Below are 25777 nucleotides of genomic sequence, written 5' to 3' on the forward strand. Positions count from 1 at the left end.
AAGGGAAATCCCTCCTAAAGACGCCATACTGCACAGCAGTCTATTTATACTTTGTACAGCAGCTGAGAGACAGACACGGCAGACACCACTAACAATACACACAGATACCCGGAGCAGCTGGTGGGAAGAAAATTATCCAGCAACATACAGAAATCCATTCCCCTATCACTACTGCCCTCACTATAGAATCGGAAACACTGTCAGGTATTACTCAAAGGCTGCGGATAACCTTAAAAAACCTTTAGCTCATCTGTGGAAAAACATGTCTTCCCTAATCCTTCACTGTGATGTAGTCTTTCCAGTGGGCCTAGAGACAGCAGCATATCATCTTACATCCCAAAAATCATTAGTAAAGAAGAAAGAATGCATTCATCTTTACTGATGGAGGCAGTATCCCAGATACACTGCTAAACTGGAGATAACTAGACTTTTTGGCACTTATTTTCAAAATCAGCAAATTATTTTCTATTGGAAACACACTAAATGTTACTGAACACTTTGCCAGGCGTTCTCCTGTCTTGTCCACATAGTACACACAGAATGAAAAAAGTTTTGACTCTTCCTGGGAAACCTCTTGCTGCAGAGGAAAAAGCCACTTGCCTGACTCTGGCTCACCATGCACGTGGCATGCATCTCTGGTGCCTTTTTGACATTTGGAATTGTTGGCCCATCAGTAGCCACGGATAGGAAAAGATAACCCCTTTAATGCTAAATGGATACAATTGTGTGTTTCACACAAGCTGCAACCCAGGAGAAGTTTGCAGCCTATTGGAAATGGGTGTGGTGAGCACTCCTAATCCCACCCATTTTGATAGGAGTTGGGTAGCCACAAATCTGATCAGAAATAGGACCAGCAATATCTGTGGCACACGGCTCGGTCACCATGTGGTGAGACTCGATATGTTCACTGCACCATGACCATGCATAATGCAAGCAGAGATCCTTACTACATAAAGTATATTGGAGAATTATAGCACTTTTCATTACACAAACAATATCCATTATTTGCTGAAAATGGACAAAGCCTTTAACCCCTTTAACATCGCGTGACATATCTATATGTCGCATGTAGGCTGCGGGTGTTCGGATAAGGCTCACGGGTTGAGCCCTCTCTGTACATGGTGTTTGCGGCATATTGCAGCAAATGCCCACCAGCAGCAACTGCAATCGGTGCTAGCTTTGCCGGCAGTGGTAAAAAGCCGGCAACATATGGGCGGCAAAATCTTGGCTTCGATCCCTGTGACGTCATCATCCCCCAAAATGTCCGATCTATCAAAATATAATAATGGTTATTCCCGCTGTTTAACCCTGTAACACAAAATAATGCCTAAAGTGATCAAAAGCCTGTGCAGTTCTCCAGATGGTAGCATTGAAAACATCATCACCTCTCACTAAAAATGACACCACACACGGCTCCGTATACTGAAGTATGAAAAAGTTATTAGCGCCAGAAGCGAACAGAAGGCTTTAATTTTTGTAAGTGTATGAAAACATAAAACCTATGTAAATCAACCCAATGTATCTACCCGAAGAATAAAGGAGACATGTCATTTAGGGCACACATTGAAAGCTGTAATATCCAAGCCCGTAAGAAAATGGCGCAAATTTATTTTTTTCACCAATTTCTCTACATTTCGATTTTTTTTCTCCTATTCCTAGTACACTGCATGGAATATTAAATACCATCACTATGAAGTGCAATTTGTTACACAGAAAACAAGCCGTCACAGAGCTCTTTACATGGAAAAAATTGATAAAGGGTCTGGTTTTTAAGTGGTTAAAAGGCATCTATCATCTGATTACCTGATGATAGATGATTACAGCTCACCTCCCCGTCCTATTCCTGGGTTCCTTGATTATTTATTTTTTTAGTATAGCTTTCCACATTTAATATAAATATAACTTTATGAAATGCAAATGTGCACTGCAGAACACCTCTGTGCTCCGCCACTATATAATACATTCATCTCCCTGACCTTGCTCTCTCCACCTACATAGTGTAAAGAGAGACAGGGATGTCCCCATCTCTTTCTCTGCTAATCTTGTGCATTCTAGCAGGGTGGCTTAACAGAGAGAGGGAGATGGTGACATCCCTGTCTCTATTTACACTATGTAGGCGGAGCCAGTCGGCCCTGGGCATGAATAAATTAACTGGGGAGGATTGAGGTGCTCCGCAGAGTTCATTTGCATATTTCATGAAGTTATATTTCTACTAAATTCGGAAATTTTAAAGTTCCGCAAAAAGAATATTCATGCACCTGGGGACGCTGCTGGGAGGTGAGTTGTTATCCTCTATATTCAGGTAATCTCATGGTAAATGTCCAATTATAATTCCACCAAATAGTTCCATTAATTTTAATGTAGCTGTGTACTGGCAATTTATCAACAGATGTAAAGTTTATTGGCAATGTTGTGCAGTTCCCTTTAAAAATGTCAAGAAAAGTCTCACAAGGCAAAGGAATGCGACATTTTGATCAATTTGGCTAAGATTCCACTTCAATGAAACGTGTGTGTATGTGTGTGCGTTTTCCCTTGAACCCTTTTTACACTTTTTTTTTTTTTTTTCTTTCCCACAGTTCTTGAATCTGTATTCCTGCATGATGGATACTGTGAATTTTTACAGCTGGATTTGTTGAAAGAACCTGTGTATGAGGGTGGAAATAGACCTGTGGTGTAAAATATAAAATTGAAAAAAAAACAATAAACTTTTTAGCATTTCTAAAGATAAATGCTTCTTCCCATGTTTATCAGGCAGTTTCATTTGCCCTCCTTCCTTTATTCTATTACCACAAAAATAACATGTACTAAAATAAGGTACAGCTGAGCTTGGCAGTACCATTCCTGCTTTATCCGCCCCATTCCTCTCCATAGACTTTAAAGCAAGAATCTTTTTTTTTATAGGATGTACTACAGTGCTTATGTTCATTGGAGGTACAGTAGTCTGTGTACCTTTTACACTGCTGTTGTATGTATTAGACCAGATTTTTAGAGAAAAGATATTTAATTCTGGTTCAAATTGTATATTGTGTCATTTAGGAGTGCCCACAATGACTAAGGTAGCATTGTGCAGAGCATATCGGTGTGTAGCTTACTGGGTGGGTGTATTATTTTGTCATAAGGATTTGGTGCACTTACCATCACAAATCTGTCTTTCAGCGCTCCAATTATCCTCTTGAGGAAATGGATTAGGTGTTACATTTGTCAGTGACATTCATTGTTTTATATAAGTACTACTTTACTGTATATTTTAGCTGGGTGCTAGCATGTTTGAACTATGTACCAATTATAGGGGATAGTATTACTTTAGATCATCAAAAGATATATCTTTCATAGAATTGCCTGCTTTATAAAGGCTGTTATTCCAGGATTACCTTTTAGGATAAACTCCCTTTTTGTGGTGCTATGCTGCAGGAATTGCGCAGAGTTAAAAAAACACCCACTGTTAATGTTTTATATGAGAAGGAGTGCACACTCGCATTCTGGGATGGGTCTTTCTTGCATCTGAAAGGGAAAGAGACTTGGCTAATATCTTGGGAATGGCGATAAATGTTGGACATATTCCTGTGGAGTCGCCTGCCTCTTAACATTCTGCCTTCCTAATTCTAACAGGGCAATATACACTCACCGGCCACTTTATTAGGTACACCATGCTAGTAACGGGTTGGACCCCCTTTTGCCTTCAGAACTGCCTCAATTCTTCGTGGCATAGATTCAACAAGGTGCTGGAAGCATTCCTCAGAGATTTTGGTCCATATTGACATGATGGAATCACGCAGTTGCCTCAGATTTGTCGGCTGCACATCCATGATGCGAATCTCCCGTTCCACCACATCCCAAAGATGCTCTATTGGATTGAGATCTGGTGACTGTGGAGGCCATTTGAGTACAGTGAACTCATTGTCATGTTCAAGAAACCAGTCTGAGATGATTCCAGCTTTATGACATGGCGCATTATCCTGCTGAAAGTAGCCATCAGATGTTGGGTACATTGTGGTCATAAAGGGATGGACATGGTCAGCAACAATACTCAGGTAGGCTGTGGCATTGCAACGATGCTCAATTGGTACCAAGGGGCCCAAAGAGTGCCAAGAAAATATTCCCCACACCATGACACCACCACCACCAGCCTGAACCATTGATACAAGGCAGGATGGATCCATGCTTTCATGTTGTTGACGCCAAATTTTGACCCTACCATCCGAATGTCGCAGCAGAAATTGAGACTCATCAGACCAGGCAACGTTTTTTCCAATCTTCTACTGTCCAATTTAGATGAGCTTGTGCAAATTGTAGCCTCAGTTTCCTGTTCTTAGCTGAAAGGAGTGGCACCCGGTGTGGTCTTCTGCTGCTGTAGCCCCTCTGCCTCAAAGTTCGACGTACTGTGCGTTCAGAGATGCTCTTCTGCCTACCTTGGTTGTAACGGGTGGCGATTTGAGTCACTGTTGCCTTTCTATCAGCTCGAACCAGCCTGCCCATTCTCCTCTCAACTCTGGCATCAACAAGGCATTTCCGCCCACAGAACTGCCGCTCACTGGATGTTTTTTCTTTTTCGGACCATTCTCTGTAAACCCTAGAGATGGTTGTGCGTGAAAATCCCAGTAGATCAGCAGTTTCTGAAATACTCAGACCAGCCCTTCTGGCACCAACAACCATGCCACGTTCAAAGGCACTCAAATCACCTTTCTTCCCCATACTGATGCTTGGTTTGAACTGCAGGAGATTGTCTTGACCATGTCTACATGCCTAAATGCACTGAGTTGCCGCCATGTGATTGGCTGATTTAGAAATTAAGTGTTAACGAGCAGTTGGACAGGTGTACCTAATAATGTTGCCGGTGATTGTAGATCACAATGTTAGAGCTCAGCTGAGAAATAAAAACTCTACACAGTTTCTAGTCTGAAGACTTTGGCCCCTTCTGTGAGAAAAAAGTTTAGATATGAATGTATTTGTTTTATGACACAAGCCAACTATACAAAAAGTCACATAAAACTAAAATCTGATTTGTTTCTATGAGCAACATAAACTTTTTTTTTCCTCATGGAGAGCTAAAATATCTTTGTATATCACATATTGAATACAGAGAGAGTGCACGTCTGTGGTACACATATTTTATATGTTATATATAGATATCGGTACTGAACCTTGCTTAACTTACTGTAAATATAACCTAGATCTGACTGGGATGCCCTGGGGATAGGGCTGAAAACTTTGTCTAGACGTTATACTGATACCTTTGGTCATGTACAACTCACCTGAAAAGAATCCAAACCACAATCTCAAGAAATCAAATGGAGACATTAAATACGGTATATCTAAATGGAAATCTATAGAAAGTCTTTTTTTTTTTTTTTTTTTTTTCCTTCCAAACTGTAATTAAGTATAATAAAAAATTGCCTTCTAACTGTAAAGCAAATGCCCTTAAAGAAGACCTGCCAAGGCTATTCGGGACACTGGACCACCCCTAGTTTCTTATGGACCAGCGGTTTAGCAAGTCCCTATGTTTGTGCTATTAAATTTAAAAATAAATGTTTATACTTGCCCTATGCCCCAGTGTACTACAACCCGACCTCACTGCCCAAGTGATGCAGGTGCATAGGATCTGTGGGTGGTTTAGTTTCCCAAATCCCCCTGTCAGGTCCTCTTTTTTTTTAATGAGCTTGTCCAATTGTCGGTATAACAAACCGTGCACCTGTGTGACATCACATGACCATAGAAAGATTTATGTCCACCTTGAACAGCCGTTGAATCTTCCCAGGGGTGACGCCACACATGGCAGTTTTGGTCCGGTTTTAAGTCTGTTTAAAAACGCAACTGTTTTTTACCGTTTACCATGCGTTTGGCTTCTTTGAACACACTTCTCTATTAAGATAAACAGGTTCAAAACCGCCAAACGCATTGTAAACTGTAAAAAACTGATACATTTTTAAACTGACTGAAAATGCATGCTTAAAATCGCACCAAAAACCAGAAGGAATTGATACAGAAAGTGCATATAGGAAATCTTCAATAATTTCAGTTATGCACACAATAACATTTATTTGATGAAACTGGTAAACTTCTTTTAACTATTGAAATCCTTATATAAGTGTACTAATACTGTGCATATTTTACAGACTATGTTACATTTTCTACACACTGATTTTCTTGTAAGCAAGTTTATATGATGGTTACTTTAGAGCTCATGTGTTTTATATTATGCAATTTTCTTTTCATGTATAAAAACCAATGTAACCCCGGTCTTGTATAGAAGTGTTACTAGCAGTAGATGGAACTCCCATGAGCCTGAAATGTCCAGCTGCTATGGCCAGAGTAAAAGGGTACACGTGATCTATGAATGTCTTTAGAACATTTGGTGCTCAGGATAATGGTCAAAATATAAGGGTATATGTGAACCACCTGTGACCAGCTTGTTAGTAGTAGACAATATGGTCCTCTGCACGTGATAACAACAGCATGGTGTATCTTTGCAAGCAGCTGCAGCATCTAATATTGTCTGCCGTCCTCCTCCAGATTAAGCACTGAGCTCCATGCTGGTGGGGTCTTTTATTTAAGGGCCATTTCATTAGAAGTATTACTTAACTCTAATTTTTAGGATAATTATTTCATGATCCATTGAGCAATCATTTACCCTTATAATTGGTGAGCAGGGGTTCGCCTCATTACCACTGATAAGGTGTTTGAAGCTAATACAGCTCTGAAAGTGGGCGCTGCTTCTGATCCAAATGCGTGTCATGTTACATATCATAGATGTGATATCCATGTTGTTTGACCTCTATGGTGTTGCGAGTACACATTGGTTAGTTCTGTCAGAGCATTTATGCTGATTTATATCTTCTCTTGTCTGCTGGGATGTCTACACTGCCTTTTCTCGTTGGCTTTATGAAGATAAAATACTGTACTCCTGGGATTTGCAGTTTGTCATGTGTTGGCTACTCATATGGTTTCTACTTCAATAAGTAGCATGTTGCTTGTTTTCCTTTTTATGCAGTTTTGGATCTAGAGAAATCTACGGTGTATAAGATACTTGGATTTCAATGCTGCCTGCGCAACAAAGTTCTCATTACATAAGAAAGTTGTTCTATTCTAACACACCTAACAGAAGCAATGCATCTAATTACCATGTGGCAAGTTGGCTCTCTTGGAAGTTTGTCTTCAATGTTTTATGGGAAATGGTGCAAAACTTGCTCAAACATTAAACCTAAAAAATTTAAAGAGAATATCTTGGGGGGGGGGGGGGGCTGCATGGCCTTAATATCTGCCCTAAGGATTATATCCATGGTGGGGAAAGCCAAGTTTATGCAACAGGTGGACTGTGAGGTTTCTGTCACCAGTACTCGTGGCATGTACTGCTGTCTGCGGCTGGATTTGTTGGGCAGGATGGTGTTAAATGTGCAGACCCTCTAGTGGTTACTATTATTGTCTGTGTGAAGTGCTCATTCCAGAGACCACTGGCGTCTACACATGATAATATCCCATTCTGGTCACTTGGTAACCATGTCAGAGGACACAATGAGCAGCCTGTAATATGTGCAGGATCCAGTACTGGTGGAACGTACTTGTAGTTTTCAGCATTGGGGTTAGGATTGGACTTGTTTGTCGGAGGATGCACCCATGACACCCATGAGTGGGGCCTCATCATCATTGTGATGTGTTTGACTCAACGGTATAACATAAAGGAGCCAATGATAAGTTTGGTGTCAGTTTGATGATGTACCTTCCCAACAGGTTTAGAAAATTTTAGTTACCACTTATTAGAGTTTTTTTTTTTTTTTTTTTTTTTTACATTTTGACTTGATTCTTTTCATTTCTTAATGAAAGTTTAAAGAACCATATAATTCAGCAGTTATTAGTTCACATTAATACATACATCAATTGTGGTTATTCTTTTATATGTTGGCAAGCTTTTCTCTATAACTGTTCTGCACTTCCAATGGTTGTGCAATTTGACTCTGCAGTATGTGTCTCAGACAGCATTAGAAATAAGGATGAATTTGTCCGTTTTTCCTCTGAGCATAAACATGTGAACGGTTCTGGGTTCAGAGGGGTTCTCCCCATGTATACAAACTGTTAGCCCAGGTGAAATTCAAGATCAATGACATTTTAGTAACTTCTGCAGCAACTTGGTACCTCAAACATCATTTCTTCTACATTTTTTTGTATTTAGCGCTTTGAGGAAGAGAATGTAATTTTTTTTTTTTTTTTTTCTTGTAAACTCCATTACATGTTTGTAAGCTTTCCTCCCTTTAATAATAGGAGTAACTTGACCTCAATAACCTTCTCCAACCTGACCTTTGCTAATAAATGGACTTCTGCAGCCCCTGATGTTGGAGTACAAAGAGAACGACATAAATGTGCAAGTCATAGTACATTTATCAGACCCTTCATGATTGGTATATCAGATATATATTGCTTATTGTGTTTTCTTACAATGATGCGCTATCCCTTTAAGTGCAGTTAATTGGAAATCCAGTGACTATTACAGTGTAAGCATGTGGAGTTTGTGGAATCAGCAGGGAGTCTGAGACACCATCCATCTGCTCATGACAAGCCACCATCACAAAGGGAAGGGGTGGTAGTTCAGCTCCAGGGCTTTCACGGATAAACCTAGCCTTTTCTCTAACTAGAAATTACTGCTGGCTGCTGCACATAGTTGTCTCTGTACAGTGTGCGGGGCCTGTGACAGCTCTTCCCATTACAGCCTGTGTATACATCGCTGAATACTAAGCAGTGGCCCATCAATCCCAGGGCTTACTGTCATAGAATAGCGCTTCTCTTTGAACTGCATTCACAAACCACCATACGCTTCTTGTTACTACTGTATCCTTATAGACCTTTTACAAATATCTTTCTTGACTTGCTATGACATGGTTTGCAACACACCTGAATCAAAACACAATAGATTGTGGGTGTGGGTGCCAGGGAAATGATTTTATTCTTTTAACAAATGGCATGCCTTGAGAAAGATTAGATTATGCAACTACAAGTGGTTCCGCTCCAAGTGCTCTGTTTAGTATCAGACAAGCGTGTAACATCAGCTACACCATAATAAAGCTCTGTTTTGACCCTGTAGGAAGGTATTAGGCTAGCGGTTACACAACATCCTTTTTCTTCCCCCTCTTGCTATTTTCTCCATTTTAATCGGCCCCAAGCAGTGAGTCTTGGTAGTTATGCATTCAATATAACACCATATGAGTGCATCACCATACAGGGCTTCTATTCCCCCATGTTTACCATCCACCTATTGTTCTATGAGGCGCCTAACTGAAGGGACGAAACTGGAGACTGTGGACGCAGCAGCATCCTGAACACCTAGCACTTGTATCTATTGTGCATCAATGGGAAATATTTATATGAGAACTAATGGAGCAGGTAGCACATCAGGGGTTTTGAAAATGAACCACTCAAAATTAGTGAATGTCTTTTTTAAAACCAAGATAATCCATTACATAGAACGTACATAGACAATTCTACTTTTAATAAGAAAAAAAAATACCTCCCTCGTAAAGGAAAAGTCTCCAGAAATTGACCAACTTTCTGAGGCAGTTTTTTTTTTCTTAATTATAATTTTCACGCTGGGTAAGAAGCATTGATAAATCTATAGGGACTTTCTTTGCAGTAGCAATCTCCTTTACATCAAAGACAAGACACAGTATTACAATGGAAGGTAACACCTCTATAGAAAACACCATCATTACATCCACTACTGATCCTAGATGAAGTCACAGCTTATCTTCTACACCTCCTAGGCACAGAGCATGTCTAGAAATCTCTATAGACCTCACGGAGTCAGCTCCAGACCATTGCTCCCATGAGGCTGCTGTGACAACTAACGGTAAATTATGTTATTAGACAAGATGGCAGCCCTAATAATCATAAAAGGCAAATATACTATCAGAAAATAAAAGCAAAGTAAAATATTTATCTGATCAATGGTAGTCTAACCTCTGGGATCCCAAATTATCATGATCCCCAGAAATCACCTCATTGAGTATTACACTTTCTCCAGCTTTACAGAATTATACAGAGCAGAAAATAGCGTTTTGTGAACACTGTTATTCTAGTAATAAGACACTTATCCCATATAGATGGGGATCCTCATTTGGGAAATCCCTTTAACACCTTGTGATTGGGAAAATCTTAATTCTTTCTTCATCAATCCAGCATTGTAGTATAAGGCCTTTTTTTTGGCATGATACTTTTCGGGGAAGGTTCTCCATTAAGGATTAAACCTGTGTACCTCTCATATTTACATAAAAACACTTAAAAGGCAATTGAAGGGTCAATGTCCCAAACAAAAGCCTGTGTTTACTCTTCCTTCTCTACACTCTGAATCCACTGAAGAAATGCGTGGGACATATCTTCTTTTTGTTCTTTTTTTTTTTTTTTTTTTTTTTTATTTGTATGTTTTTTATTACTTGAGCAAAGACACTGAAACCATGCAAACAAGAAGCACTGTCATCTTGTTTTACTAAGGAGCACAAAAGGTGACATTGTCTTGCCTCTAAAGTATTGGTGCCTAGTGAAAGAGTGAAGCTATCTTGTTCAAATAAGGCTATTACATGCCACATTTTGATGTTTACATAACTGGTCTTAACTAACACTGGATGTGGGTACATGGACATCTTTTTCGGGTGTACTATACACGAGTCAATAAAAAAAATAAAATTATATACTCGCCCGCTGCCAGCTCCGATGTTCGGTGCGGCTCCGCTGCCAGCTCCGATGTTCGGTGCGGCTCCGCTTCTTTCTTCCTTGCGGCTCCTCTTCTGTCTTCAGTCTTCTTTTAAAGCCTACAGGGTGCGGCCATGTTATCTCCCGGCCGACAGGTGCATACTATGACGTCAGCAGTGGCCGCGCCATAGTATGCGCCTGCCGGCCGGAAGACAGCATAGACGCGCCCTGCGGGCTTTTAAGGAAAACGGAAGATTAAAGAGAATTTTAATTTTTTTTATTATAAGTCCTGGCTAGCTCTATACTACAGGGGGCAGGCTGGGCTGGCTGTATACTACAGGGGGCAGGCTGGGCTGGCTGTATACTACAGGGGGCAGGCTGGGCTGGCTGTATACTACAGGGGGCAGGCTGGGCTGGCTGTATACTACAGGGGGCAGGCTGGGCTGGCTGTATACTACAGGGGGCAGGCTGGGCTGGCTGTATACTACAGGGGGCAGGCTGGGCTGGCTGTATACTACAGGGGGCAGGCTGGGCTGGCTGTATACTACAGGGGGCAGGCTGGGCTGGCTGTATACTACAGGGGGCAGGCTGGGCTGGCTGTATACTACAGGGGGCAGGCTGGGCTGGCTGTATACTACAGGGGGCAGGCTGGGCTGGCTGTATACTACAGGGGGCAGGCTGGGCTGGCGGTATACTACAGGGGGCAGGCTGGGCTGGCGGTATACTACAGGGGGCAGGCTGGGCTGGCGGTATACTACAGGGGGCAGGCTGGGCTGGCGGTATACTACAGGGGGCAGGCTGGGCTGGCGGTATACTACAGGGGGCAGGCTGGGCTGGCGGTATACTACAGGGGGCAGGCTGGGCTGGCGGTATACTACAGGGGGCAGGCTGGGCTGGCGGTATACTACAGGGGGCAGGCTGGGCTGGCGGTATACTACAGGGGGCAGGCTGGGCTGGCGGTATACTACAGGGGGCAGGCTGGGCTGGCGGTATACTACAGGGGGCAGGCTGGGCTGGCGGTATACATATAATGCTCCGACTGATGTGCGGTGTTGTTGTTGTTGTCCTCCCTCCACCATGTAAATACTTGAATGTTAGTATGTTTAAATAGATTTTAAGGAAGAAGCAACAAAAAAGGGGTGAGTGCCATTCTCTTTTTCTACTACTGTTTTTCATTAGATGTTTATTCATGAATCGAGCACAACCCTTGAAACCCCCAGTCTCTAAGTTTGAACTAAAGTGTTTTGGTCGTAGCTGTCCAGGGCCATTAATCAGTGCCATCCATGTGTTTCTTGCATGTAACAAATATGAGATTACCACAGTCACAGTTCCAGGATCTGTGAGTAAGTGTCCCTGATTTATCATGCTTGATTTTGATCGTAGATTTTCTTTAACTTCAATTTGTACGTAAGTCGGAACAGGTTTATTTGTAACTGTAACCTTAACCAAATTACTTTTTGGTCTGTGACATTTGGATTTTCAAAATTTTGGGCTGCTAAGGAATCATGGATTAACAATAAAAATTAATTGCAGACCCCCTTTAGTTGACCATTGTAGCCTAGGACTAAATTTCAGTGTCCTTAAAGAGAACCTGTCATGCAAAATAACCCCCCTAAACTAAATATATTTTCATAAACTGCCATTAGAGAGCATTGCCTCTATCCCTTCATTGTCCCTCTACATGCCTGTAAACCTAAGCAATGAGGTCCTAAAGCTGTATGCAAATGACCTGTGAAATGTCCAATGAATCATTAGCATATTCAAGCTGTCCACTCTATTCATGAGTGGGAGGCACAGCCACACCCCCAGTGCATGACTGACAGCCTGTATAATGATGTGAGGCTGTATAATGATGTGCTTCCTGGTGCTGGTGGCCACGCCTCCTGCCGCCTGTGTGTGCATGTGTGTGTGTATAGGAGAGATACAACAGCTCCAGGCAGCCATGTTACAGCAGAACATGTCAGATTCATGTGTAGCTCATGTCTGTGTCTCTCACCTGTATATTAGGAGGATGCAGCATGTCAGCAGATGCAGCACACACTAGCCATGCTTTACTATACATTACACACAGACATGAGCAGGGGGAGGAGAGGGGAGGGGGAACAGGGGTGACATCACTGCCTCTGACCATGTGACCAGCCTCATTTACATGATAAAAAATGGATGATTTTACAATGAATAATGTATGAAATAACTAGATAAAGGCTGGGATGGGATCCTTGTGAGCTGCTCCAACAGGTAGTAGTGACAGGACAGGTGACACAGACCTGATGACAGGTGTCCTTTAAGTCGTGGGTTCGCTTGTATCATAATGGCAATGTAGATGTGTGGTGAGTAGGCAAAAATAGCTAAGATTTTCAACTCATTGTGATAGTGTGTTTCTATGGCAAACCAGTAAAGTAGTTCCCTATTTAAAAACCATTGTCATGACATTTTATAATGGTTTTCATTGGCTACCAGTTTCATCTCAAAACTATGGGTGCCGTGTTAGGACTCATTCAAAGGGTGCATGGTGATCTAGTCCATGAGCATACATAAAGCCCTGCTTGTATAGTTCTCTGTAGGGTTCGTCATTCACTGTAGATGCTGCTGGCTGTAAACACAGCAGAAATAATATATATTTTGCTGAGGTTTTTACAAGCCTTTAAACTGTGTGTGTGTGTGTCTTGAGGGTTATTAAAAAATAAGCCAGCATTGCAGTTCAATATCCTTTTATATTAAAAAGAATATTGATAAAATAAATAAAACATAGCAATGGAGGTGTCCTGGATATTGTGTTGTAAAATATTAGAGTAAACCAAGTAGTAGCTGATAAAATGCATTGTATTTTAAATGGGTTAACTTGCACCATGTTTGCAAGGTCAAACGTTTGACATAAAGCCTAGGTCACAGGTAACTTGTATTAAAGTTCAGGCTACTAGCTTAGATTTATTATGTAACTGAATTTTTCCATGCATGCTCTCCAAATCTAACTTCATGCTGGAATGTTACCCAGTGAAATGGATTAATGGGCCTCGGGCACAGTACTTTCTGGGCGTCAGACGTATTGCCTCGGTGCTGTCCACCAGGAAGTTAGATTCTCCATGTCAAATCTTCTATCAGACACCAAAGAACTCTTAGAAATTACAAATCAAGTCTTTATTCAATCATGATGATAAAATTATTTGTAGATTTTATTAGTTTCATTTCTTTCTTGCATAAATGGTTAAGATATCTTCCCATATGTGTATTGTTCACTAAACATGACAAACCTTATTATGTTGGATTGTGTCAGGAATGGTGTAAAGCCACCATTATGCAGCCACTGGTTGTATATCATTGCATTACATTGAGTCCTTATAGTTTGATGTGAAAACCTGGTCAAGAGACGAGACTGAAAACTTTCTTCCCGAAATATACAAAATTGTGTCCATAAGCTGTGAATAATAGTTCATGGTTTTCATTATTGGTTTAAGCTGATGTTTCAGTGTTTATTAATGCTCTTCTTGCTGAATCCTTTAATAAAGGGCTTTGACCTTTACTTTTTAGTATAGTCTTGTATATCCAGTGTGACCTGTGATGATTTGCCAGAACTATCATTGTATCTATACATTTCCTCATCTAATCACTTCATTCCTTGTGTCTGTGAGCTTCAAAGAGGAGAGATGGGAGACATTAATAAGTGTAATTTTTCTCACCTCTACTTCCAGGTTGTCATCGCTGATGACTACTCTGATCCCTTCGATGCCAAGAATGAACAGAAGAACAAAGGAGTGATAACGGAGAACAACGGGTACATGGAACCATACGAAGCCCAGAGACTCATGACGGGTAAGAAGACATTTAGAGGATGATTTACTCACCGACTTGTGGTTTTATTGCTTTTACTTTGTTGCAACCATTATTGAGTTATTAATCTCCTTCGCTTGCTATATTAATCCTATTTCCTTTTTAATTCAGTATCCTCAGAAAAATATTTCTTTTTTTATTTTGTAACTTGTTGCCTCTAATGGAATTCATTGGATTTGATTGTAAAGTATGAAGGAAAGAGAAACCACACATGTTGAGAACAGTGTGAATGGAGTTTGCCTACATTGCCAGTGCTGGGCCCAGCAGGTGTTACACTTGGTTCTTACTGAACTGGAGTTAATCAATAATCACAATGATGGAAACAAAGAGATGGCTCCATTATTACTCCATTAACCTGCTAGAAGATAGACAGACTTGTATATCCAATTGTTTGTACTGTGAACTACATATGTGGCCAATTAAGAATATGGGAATTGCCTGTCTGTAGCACTGGAATTATCTATACAGTGCTCAGAGTTCTTCTCAGCCAACTTGTGATGTGGAGAGGTTATACATTATGGTATAAATGATTGTTAACTTGCAGTTACCATTTTTTGAGTAACACCTGATGGAATTCCGTTTTTCTTAAAACTATGCAAAATCCTATGCAAGATCAGTTCTAAAATCAAGAAGCAGATTTGCAGCGCTCTTGCCTCCTCTCTTCACTCCGTAAATTCACTTTACGGGAAAGAAGTATTACATAATTAAAATCTGAGCAGTTGTAGGAGAAAATGAGATGTCAATTTTCAAGGCCATATTGTGGATTTAAGCTTATGATGAGGCCATCCATCCTTGTGTAAGCAGCAGGTTCTGTCACTATGGATTGCCATAAATTAACGTTCCAGTCTAATTCAGACCCTCCAGATTGTGTTTTGTCCTTGGCCCGAACAAACTGACAGACAGATCCTTTGGCTGCATAAAGACAAACTTGGCAGCTTGTTTCTCCCCAGGAATACTAGTATGTGTACATATGGGAGAGTGTAAACTGTTGTGAATACAACACTTCTATGTAGCATTGTGCTATTAACTCATAAAACCACATTCTGGAGTCTTCATATTTATGGATAATAACACTATAGTTTATAACAGTGATGGACAACCTTTTGAGCTTGGTGTGTCAAAATTCGCCAAAAAACCGAGCATAACTTGGGTGGTGTGTCACCTTGACAAAAAAAACCATAATTTTGTGATATTTATAGTTTAAATAACATATGTATAATTATTTAACTTCTAGGGTACTTTAATCCTAGGTTGTCTTATTGATCCTACATGTATTGCCATACTACAGTATACTACAGTATGGCAGTATATAGGGATTTTCCACATCATCTATTTATTACAACGTGCTATTTATTACAACGTGCTCTCAGCCTCCCGGCTACTGCACCTGGCCGTGTAGGACCCGAGGATGAAACTTAACTCTCAGGCGGCCGCGTGTCACTGAAAATGACTATGCGTGTCAGCACTGACACGCGTGTCATAGGTTGGCCATCACTGGTTTATAACATTTCCCATAAAAAAATTGTAAAGGGCTATCCTTTATCTAAGGTCTATATCCGGTTGGTTTGGTCTGACATCCCCAAAGGTCAACTGTTTTCTGTACTTAATATATACAGATAATATGGGTTACTGTAATTCAGCTTCACTTCAAAGGATTTACTGATGCTAGATGCCCTCAAAGAAATGCTTGTTTCCTTGTCTGGGAGTCCTTTATTAAGCAAAAAACTACTTTATAAAATATTATTATGATGATGATCATTATATTATTATTATCTGGTAGGTTGATTAGATTGTGAGCCCCATGGGGACAGGGACTGATTTGGCAAGCTCTGTGTAGCGCTGTGTAATCTGTGTGCACTATATACATAAAGGAATTATAGGTATATAATTGTTAATAAAGAACTATATAACGCCATCATATTCCATTGCGCTGTACAGATCATGGGGTACATATACAAATAAAACCAGACATTACAGAGTAATTACATAATCAGAGGAATGAGGGCCCTGCTCTTTTAGATATTTGTAAATATTTAAATATATTATTATAATTATTTAATTCTATATAGATATAAGAAATTAAACTAAATGAGTGATCATTGTATTCTCTGTAAAAAAAAAAAAATATATATATAAAATTAATCTATTCGCTTGTACTATTAGACATGGGATAAGCCAGTCTTCACAAGTCACATTGGAGGTTTCATGACTAATGATTTATGATTTTACATGTAAAACCCTATTAACTGAGTGCAGGGCACTTACATGAGGCGGACTTCCTCAGACTAGTACTACTTGTCACTGAATTCTCCCTCAGGGAACACACCAGTTTTGTTCCATGCCTGAGATGTCTGTGATAAACAGCTTCCTCTTATTCAGATGAACGGTATTTGTTTTGGATATTCTGGATGGGAACTTGCTGTGAAGAGGTAATAAAAAATTATATAGAAAAGTCAGGAATTTCCTGTGTATTGCAGCACTGCTGGCACAGGCAGGTGGCCCGCCCTGTACAAGTATGAGGCATGACTCCACTAGGTAAGCCACGGCAGCCTGGTGTAGTGTATGCCATATGACTGCACAGAAGCCTCAAGACGATGTAAATATCAGCCGAGCTGACACACACAATAACAAATGCAAATGAATACAGTGTTGTAGTTAATAATTGCCATGGCATCTCCCTCAGATAGTAGACAGCGAGCTTGTGATACACAGGTACATGCATGCCTGTGCTATGTCATTGCATCAGCAGCTGAAAAGCTTGTCATATGTTAGGTTAAGTTGACTCGGTTTTGACATCACATCCATTATAATGGAGACCCAGTAGAGCCCATGCTATTTACCTGGTGCCACTTGACTAATCTATGTTTCTATCTCTATTATAGAGATGTAAACCAAGAAGTTAACCACTGGATGACAATTAGGTTTATTCTTGTGTGGCTCTGCAGGCACATATGTATAAATCAGTGGTTCTCAACCTTTCTAATGCTGTGACCCCGCAATATAGTTCCTCATGTTGCGGTGACCCCAAACCATGTACAAGAATATTGTATTTGTGCCAAAAAAATGCAATAAAATCGTGTCTCCGATGGCTTTAGGCGACCCCTGTGTTTTGGTCGTTCGACCCCCGCCGGGGTCGCGACCCACAGGTTGAGAACCACTGGTATAAATCATCCTTATTTTCTGTAGCGGATCTAGCAAAAATGATATTCTAGATTTGGCACCAGCAAATGTGACACTTGTAAACTTGAAGGATATTTACCATCAAAATCAAGCATGATAAAGTGGGGGCATTTACTCATAGATCCAGGCAGTGCGACTGTAGTTATCTTCTATTTGATCTAAAAAAAAAATCCTTGGCCTTCTTCCTCCTAAAGTCAACTTTCAAAATTAAGCTAATGAGCTTTAAGTGCTCTGGGGGTCGTTATCAGAGCTCCTCCTTACTGCTGGTTGACAGGCTGTTGTGCTTGCTCAAGCCCCCCCTAACCCGCTTTACTCCCACAGGTCTCCCACCCCTTACTGATGTAATCTCACTGTGTGATATTTCGGCACACATTGATATGGGATTGGGAGTGTCCTTGCGAACTGTAAAAGCCTGTGAAGCTGCATCGCATAAGGACTTTGCTAACTCCCCCAGAGCCTTTTTGACTAATTTGCATAAATGTAAAATGATTTAAGCCAGAATAACAAATTCACGCTTCCTTGTAAAATGTATTTTTCCTCCTAAAATCAATCTTGGTGCATGTATCTTTTCAGTAAATGATCTTGTTTTATCTTGCTTGATTTTGATAATTGTTTTCCTTTAACGTAGTTGGCCTTTAGCTGTATATTTTTACACCGCCATACACATTGGAGGAAAATCTGGCCAGTCCTCATTTAAGAGCGAACCATCTAATGTGTCAGGTGTGTTGGAATTCAGCTGCCGAGTTACATTTTTCAGAGTAGATAAGACTACTAGAGACTCTGTTCATATGGTTACTCTGCTGATACATCAAAATCTAACTTTATAAATGTTAATAAACCTACTATATATTATCTGTATTATGCCTACAAGGTTCAAACCCTGCGTTTCAAATTGTATTACTATTGAACACTATGGTGATCCAAGTTCAGTTAATTTTAGCTACATTTGAGAAATAGATGCAGCCATTTAATTGCTTTTTAATGAGACTGTTTATGGTGAAACTACACAACAAGCTTTATTCACCTCTAGTTATAATGTGGGATTATTATTATTTATTTTTATTAAAGTTTTTTTTTATTCTTTGAGATTTGAATCAACATGGCTTCTCAGATTATTAACATTCTTAGGAATGTGACCATCCGGGATCGTCGTGATACCTGTGTATTCCCACTTACCGCATATTCCACATGTGTCAAATATATATGAGGGAGAAGGTCTTCAGTGCTTTGAACTGACAGCCTGTCCTTCAATGATTTATGCAAATTGTGTTCCTCTGAGGATATTACTTATTGTTGACTCAAATGTAATTTACTGAAAGCAAGGTATTTATGGCGTTCAAGAGCAAAACAGGAAGTTATTAAAACAATTGAATACAAATAGGAAATGTTCGGCTTGAGACAAATGGCATGCAGAGTGACTTGTACAAATCACTTACCTTATTATGTGAACAGGGTGTGCAGGAGGATGAGCCGCAGAATGAAGAGAGTATTAATTAGTGCATTATAAACCAAGGGCCTAATAATCTGTGTGTTTACCGGGCTCTTGTCTGTCATTGTAATGTGGTGTGATTCATTGCAAAGAATTTGTGTCAATAAAATTCCACCTGGTGTAATCATTAGTAGGTGGGCTATGATCCTCACTATATTTATACATGGCTCCATCAAGCACTGCTTTAAAATACTGTACTAAAACTTGCCCATTGTTACCCATCCTATGCTCCCGACATTCAGGACCAGTGTTCATATTAGCAAAGTTTTATCAAAACACAATCAACTTGGGTTAAAAAAAAACCAAAAGGTTGTACTCTCTAGTCCACTGCTGCTCGCTTTTCGATGTTCAGCAGTTACCTGCGTTCATATTTAAACACGCAGGAAGTTATAGCTTAGCCAATCACAGGCATTTTCTTATTGAAAGCATGATAATGGGAGGAGTAGAAGATCTTTTAAAGTGAGTACAGCAGAACTTCTTCACTTAAATGTAGCTAAATACAGGTTCCTGAAAAATTTTCTTGGACCTCCATCGATTTATTGTGTTGTGGGGGTAGCTCAAACCAGTTCAAACCATTGATGAGATTTTGCTGGAAGTGACATTGTTCCAATGAAATGCTCTTGGCTTGGTCAAACATGCATGTTAGAGGCATTTTTAATGTTTTATGTTCTGATCAGTTAAATAAAAGAAATAATAAATTTTCCAGACAAGCTAAAGATTATTTATACTATACTGCAATGTTTCATGGGACTCCATCATGTACACGTCCAACTGCTGAAGATGCAGAACAATTATGAGTAAAGTAAAAGTGGGTCACTTAACACAAATGAACCACTGAAAGTATGTATAATGAAATACAGCATAATAAAAGATTTGACCTTGCAAATATTACTTGTTCCTATGGGAATAATAACACATTGTGGCAGCGTAGATGGTGATGGTGGTCTTTTTTGTAGGGCTTTCCTAGAGTATAGACTAAAGGCAATACAAAAATGATATAGGACTGCATTTTTTCCCCACTGAATCCCTAAACACTATGTTGGTCCCAATTTACCTAACTTTACAACAAAACCTCTTATCAACTGCAGCCCCAACCAGTCCAAAATCTGAATCTTTTGTAAAATTGACCATAGCAAAGAAGCATTTGTGATGCCTGCCAGTGTCATGGTGGAATTGGTTACATATGGCCTAAAAAGGAGGCCTACATATATGCTATAGTGTAATGTTTTTATCATATAAATCTGTGTCTAATGAAGCAAGTGAGGATGTTGTAGCAGATGACCTTTTAAAACTCAGTAGGTTCTTTCTTTGGCAATTACATATGCTGCTATACAGTGTTCCTAACTTAATGACCTGCTATAACCTGTACTGGTAAAAACCAGGGCTTCACTTTTGACCTTTATTCTAATAGTTATCGTTCTGTGAATGACAATGGGGCTATTGTCCTCTCACGCCGCGGCTGCGTGTTTGCTTTCTGCGCTTGCACACTGGATCACCTGTATGCAGTAGACTGCCTGCATACAGTAATCTGTCTAGTAGTCACAGACCACTGCAAAGAGTGTAAGAAGGTGTTTCATTACCTCTAAATATCTGATCACATATTTGGTCTTGTTGTAAGCAACATTTTCTACTTTACATCTGCTGCTTTCTGTGGTTAGGCTTTTAATGGGGTTATGCCACGAAACTATTTACTACAAAAAGCTGTCAGAGGTTAAAATATTTCAAAAATCTATTTGTAATGGTTACCTGGAAGTAAAAATACCTTTCTATTTGTTATTATGATGCTTGTTCAGCCTCTATTCTGCTCCACACAGAACCAGATGTGGGAGGGGCCTAGCGATCAGCCTTCAGAGTCTCCTTCCACCTGCTGTGCTCAAATAGTCCCTGCAGTTACTGATCCTCAGCACAGCAGGAATCTGCTATTGGTGCTGTGTGTCACCTACCAAAGCCCTGACACTGCTTCCTCTCCTTTTAATCATTGTCAATATATACTTGAATAAGAAAATACATGACAAATTAGGGGGCATTCCGGTGCTCAATCTGACCGTGCGCCAGATTTAACATGCAAAGTCCAATAGAAATGTGTCACACGCCCCATGTTAAAAGTGCAAAAAAAAGTTGGTGCACTCTGTCGGGGCAGTGCAGGGGGCACCAGATTCATGAAGAACGTGCGCCAAACATCCTGAATCTGGCGGCCCCTGCACACTACACAGGTCACTGGACATAGTACACACTGTACTGTTTTTAGTAAATGTGCACCTATGTATTCTCACAGCCAGGGCCGGCTCCAGGTTTCAGTGGGCCCCTTAACAGTGAACTCATGTGGCGGCATGACCCTGCCAGCTGAGCTCAGACACAGTAAAAGACAATCATATTTCAATTACATCGGCAACAAGGATGCCGTCGCTGATGTAATTCAATTTTCTGATCAGGAGCGTAATGGGCTCCATAGCAGACCATTTCCTTAAAAACACATGCATATTTTTACACAATCACAATCATTTTTACACTCGTACACGTGTCTACAGATTTATACACACATACCGTACATACACATGATTTAATTGTTTTAATTTAACCTGTTTTAACTTAACCTATTTTTAAAGAATATTAAATAAATAAATAATAAAGTTTAAGTTTTTAACTGATATATGAAATAGTGTCAAATGACTGCTAATACATACACGCTTCTCGTCCCACTGACTTGATCTGACAGTAGTATAAAAGAGACTGCTCACACAGTGACAGACAACCCTGACGAAGGAGACAGTATTGGTCTCTGAAACGCATTGGCGGAACTTTGTCGCTCCATACTTACCGTAACTTAGGTGACGTCACCATACGGAACTCACCGGAACTGTGCTTGGAGTGTGTAGCGCCGGCCGGGGCTCCACTCCTTAAGCAGTTAGTACTGTTCAGCTTAACAACCCCAAGTGGACTAGCTGCGTGATACAGCTACTGGACGGACGATACCACAAATGCTCAAAGACAGTTTCTTCCCGGATCACCTAGTCTTATCAAAGGTACCAACATTTATTACATACACGTACACCGCACTGTCAATCGTGAAACCTATGGTGTCCTGCTACAGATACATAGGTATTGCCTTTTCTGTACGACTATAGTGTGTAATGGTTAGGCACCTTAGCTGTGGTTTTTTCTTATGCACACTTTATTTTTAACTTTTTAAACTTTGTTGGCGCAGGTACTATACTCTGTTAGATGTCATATCTGGCTGCAGTTACCTTCTATCTGCTGCTGGAGCTCCTGTGTGACCTGACTAATGGTGGAGGGAGGAGAGGGCTGCTACATTGCTATGATCCATGTTAGGGGAGGACTCGTCTGGCTGCAGTTACCTTGTATCTGCTGCTGTAGGCTCCTGTAGAGCTGATAAGCAGTGGCCATCACAGCACAATCTCTGCCCCTCCTCCTCTCTCACTTCCTATTGGCTGCAGTGTGTCAGGTGATTTGTCAGTGTGGAGAGGAGCTGTGAGCCCATGGAGTGAGCTGTAGTGCAGAGCAGCTGTAGCTCAGGACGGGACACAGCTACCACTAGGGGGTGCCAGCAACCAGCACAAAAGGAGTTCTCAGTAAGGCTGCAGATTTTGTAAATGGTGAAAGTACTTGTCACAATGCATTGGACCCAATTACAGCCATTTGTTATGGTGACACAACCCCTTTAAAGTAATAACGTATTACTTACCTTGGTGATTCTTTGATGCTTACTGGATCCAAACTTCTGCCAACAAAATTCTAACAGCGTTGGTTGGGACTAGATATTCATTTTACCTTGCAGTTTGATCCTGGCAACTGACTCTTTGGGTTTCCTATAATTGCATCACTAGCAAGACATGATAAGAGTATATACACAGGAGAGCTTCATCACCACGGTCAGCACTAGGAGGCTTGTCCTCATTTACCAAGAACACAGACGTCCTGCTCTCATTCCACTAGTCTTCTCATGACTGTCATCCATCAGAAGTCTAGCAGAGACATTGTGCCATTTTTCTCTTGTTTTATGTGACAGTGGATATAATTTGATCAGATTTTTTTGGGAAATTACTTGATAAACCACAAAGTGTTGCATTAAATATCTGAAGTGATGTGGTGGATGCAGATTGATTTGACAGGCTCATTACTCATTCACCCATGTGAAACCCAGTGCTTCACTTACAGTAAAGACTTTTCCTTACTGTTTTAACCCATTCATAACCTTCTCTAAAATAATACTTTAAATAGAACCTGCCATGCAAGTTAACCCACCCAAATTAAATACTTAATTAAAAACTATGGTTAAAATGCAGTGCCCTTTTCTCTCAATGGTTCCTTTCCATGGCAGCCGTGTTAAAAATATCAGTTTGTAAACATAAGTGCAACTCGTCTGTCCAATGATAGTAAAGGGGTCCGATATATGCAGTGGTCACTGCACTGCCCTGCCTCATTGTGCCTGATTGACAGGGTTAATAAAGTGGAGTAAACCATTATAATGGCACCTGGCTGAAGAATAGGACAGTAAGTGCTGCCAGAGAGGAAGCACTACTAGGACATGCTGCTGTGTGGAACATTGAGAGAAAGCTCTGTTACATCATTGGGCACTTCAGGTCATGTTACCAGGGTGATGTCATTTAAGGTCCTGTTACATTTGCAACCCCTACCACATGTTTGCATCTGATCACGTGAAATCACAGCTCCACATGCTGGCACGGTCAGTGTGCCAGCATAATGAGAAGGACACAATAGATGGTCAAAATGCTTCAGTTGCCCGCTAATTAGGACAGTATATTATGTCATGCCATAGGGCATCAAGATTTCCCATAAATATAGTCATATGGTCACTTTGAAACAAGATTGTTTGCTTCTTTGTTTCTCCTGAATACGACCACCGCTGCTGGATTGATGGCATGAAGAAATAGTTTCAGCACATGAAATGTCCGAGTTACTGCATGTCCTACAGGCATCCTGTGGTGAGGAACGCTGAATCCATGTGGTCGGGCACCTCAATAGCACATGTCTGACCACCACTGCCATTGTGCGTAGGTGGGTGTATCTAAAGGCAATTTTCTTGTTTTTGAGGGACAACTTGGCTACATTTTTGGAAAATTATCTTCTCACAGGTACATTGTTTTTAATAATGTCCAACTCAAGAAATGTGTGGTATGTTTGTGTAAAAAGACTCACTCACTCACTAAAGACCAAAAGTTTGGACATACCTTCTCATTCAAAGAGTTTTCTGTATTTTTCTGACTATAAAAATTGTAAATTCACAATGAAGTCATCAAAACTATGAATTTAACACATGTGGAATTATATACTTAATTAAAAAAAAAGTGAAACAACAAAAAATATGTGTTATATTCTAGCTTCTTCAAAGTGGTCAACTTTTTGTTTTGATTACTGCTTTGCCCACACTTGGCATTCTCTTGATGAGCTTCAAGAGGTAGTCACTCAAAATGGTCTTCCAACAGTTGAAGGAATTCCCAGGATGCTTAGCACATGTTGGCCCATTTACCTTCACTCTGCCGCCCAGATTACCCCTAACCATCTGGATTGGGTTCAGGTCTGGGGACTGTGGAAGCCAGGTCATCTCCTTCTTGGTCAAATAGCCCTTACACAGCCTGGAGGTGTGTTTGGGGTCAATGTCCTTTTGAAAAATAAATGAAGGTCAAACTAAATGTAAACGGGATGGAATAGCATGCCACTACAAGATGATGTGGTAACCATGCTGGTTCATTATACCTTCAATGTTGAATAAAAGCTCAACAGTGTCACCAGCAATGCACCCCCACGACATCACACCTCCTCCTCCTCCATAGTTTTGATGCCTTCAATGTGAATCTACAATTGTTATAGTCATGAAAATACAGAAAACTCTTTGAATGAGAAGGTGTGTCCAAACTTTTGATATGTACTGTATGTATATATATATATATATATATATATATATATATATATATATATATATATATATATATATATATATATATATATTAGAATATATAATCACAAATTTATTGTGAATGCCGAGATGGGAATACCCCCTGTTAGGTTGAGAGTTGTCTGCTTAAAGAATCAGCTGGAGTCTTGGGAGAAACTACTGCATTCAAGTTCCTTTTCCTGACTATGGATTATGAACTGGTGAACTCTGTTGGGCATTCTTCAAACACTGCCCATGGAGTCACAATGTCAGATTTTCCTTGACAAAAGGAATCCAAGCTTGTTGCACTTCCTGGTGGAAGGTGCCAGGTTTAGCCTGTGGTTTTCTATCTGAAGCCCTCATCCTCTAGCATTGCAGAATGACTGAAGTGCAAACAGCATGGTTTTGTCTTTTTGACATCCTCCTTGATCTGACAGCTGCTGCTCCTTCATTTACCAGTGAGTTGTCCTGAAGATATTGTTTTTGCTGTCATCCAGCATCAAGTCAGTGTATTAAAACTATTGTGATCCATGTTGTACTTATAAAATATGAAAGATAATGGCTGCTTCTTCCTGGCTATTTACTCCCTGTGTGAAAGTGATGTGCACTGTACTGGAGGTGTTCCAGGAGCACTTGTTCAGCTCCATTGTTCTTCTCATGCATACATTAATGTTACCAAGCAGAAATATGTCTTT

At 40.3% G+C, this 25777-nt stretch overlaps 1 protein-coding gene across 2 annotated transcripts in view; it reads left to right on the forward strand.

Annotated features, from left to right (window-relative positions):
• SHB (SH2 domain containing adaptor protein B) overlaps positions 1-25777 on the forward strand; it is a 106128-nt gene that overhangs the window by 25687 nt on the left and 54664 nt on the right. For both annotated transcript variants that reach the window (XM_072154519.1, XM_072154510.1), the window contains exon 2: positions 14361-14481. In XM_072154519.1, coding sequence (XP_072010620.1) covers positions 14361-14481 — 121 coding nt within the window. The remainder of the gene's footprint in view (positions 1-14360; positions 14482-25777) is intronic.

Source organism: Engystomops pustulosus, chromosome 1 (genome assembly GCF_040894005.1).
Source record: "Engystomops pustulosus chromosome 1, aEngPut4.maternal, whole genome shotgun sequence".
Taxonomy (NCBI): domain Eukaryota; kingdom Metazoa; phylum Chordata; class Amphibia; order Anura; family Leptodactylidae; genus Engystomops; species Engystomops pustulosus.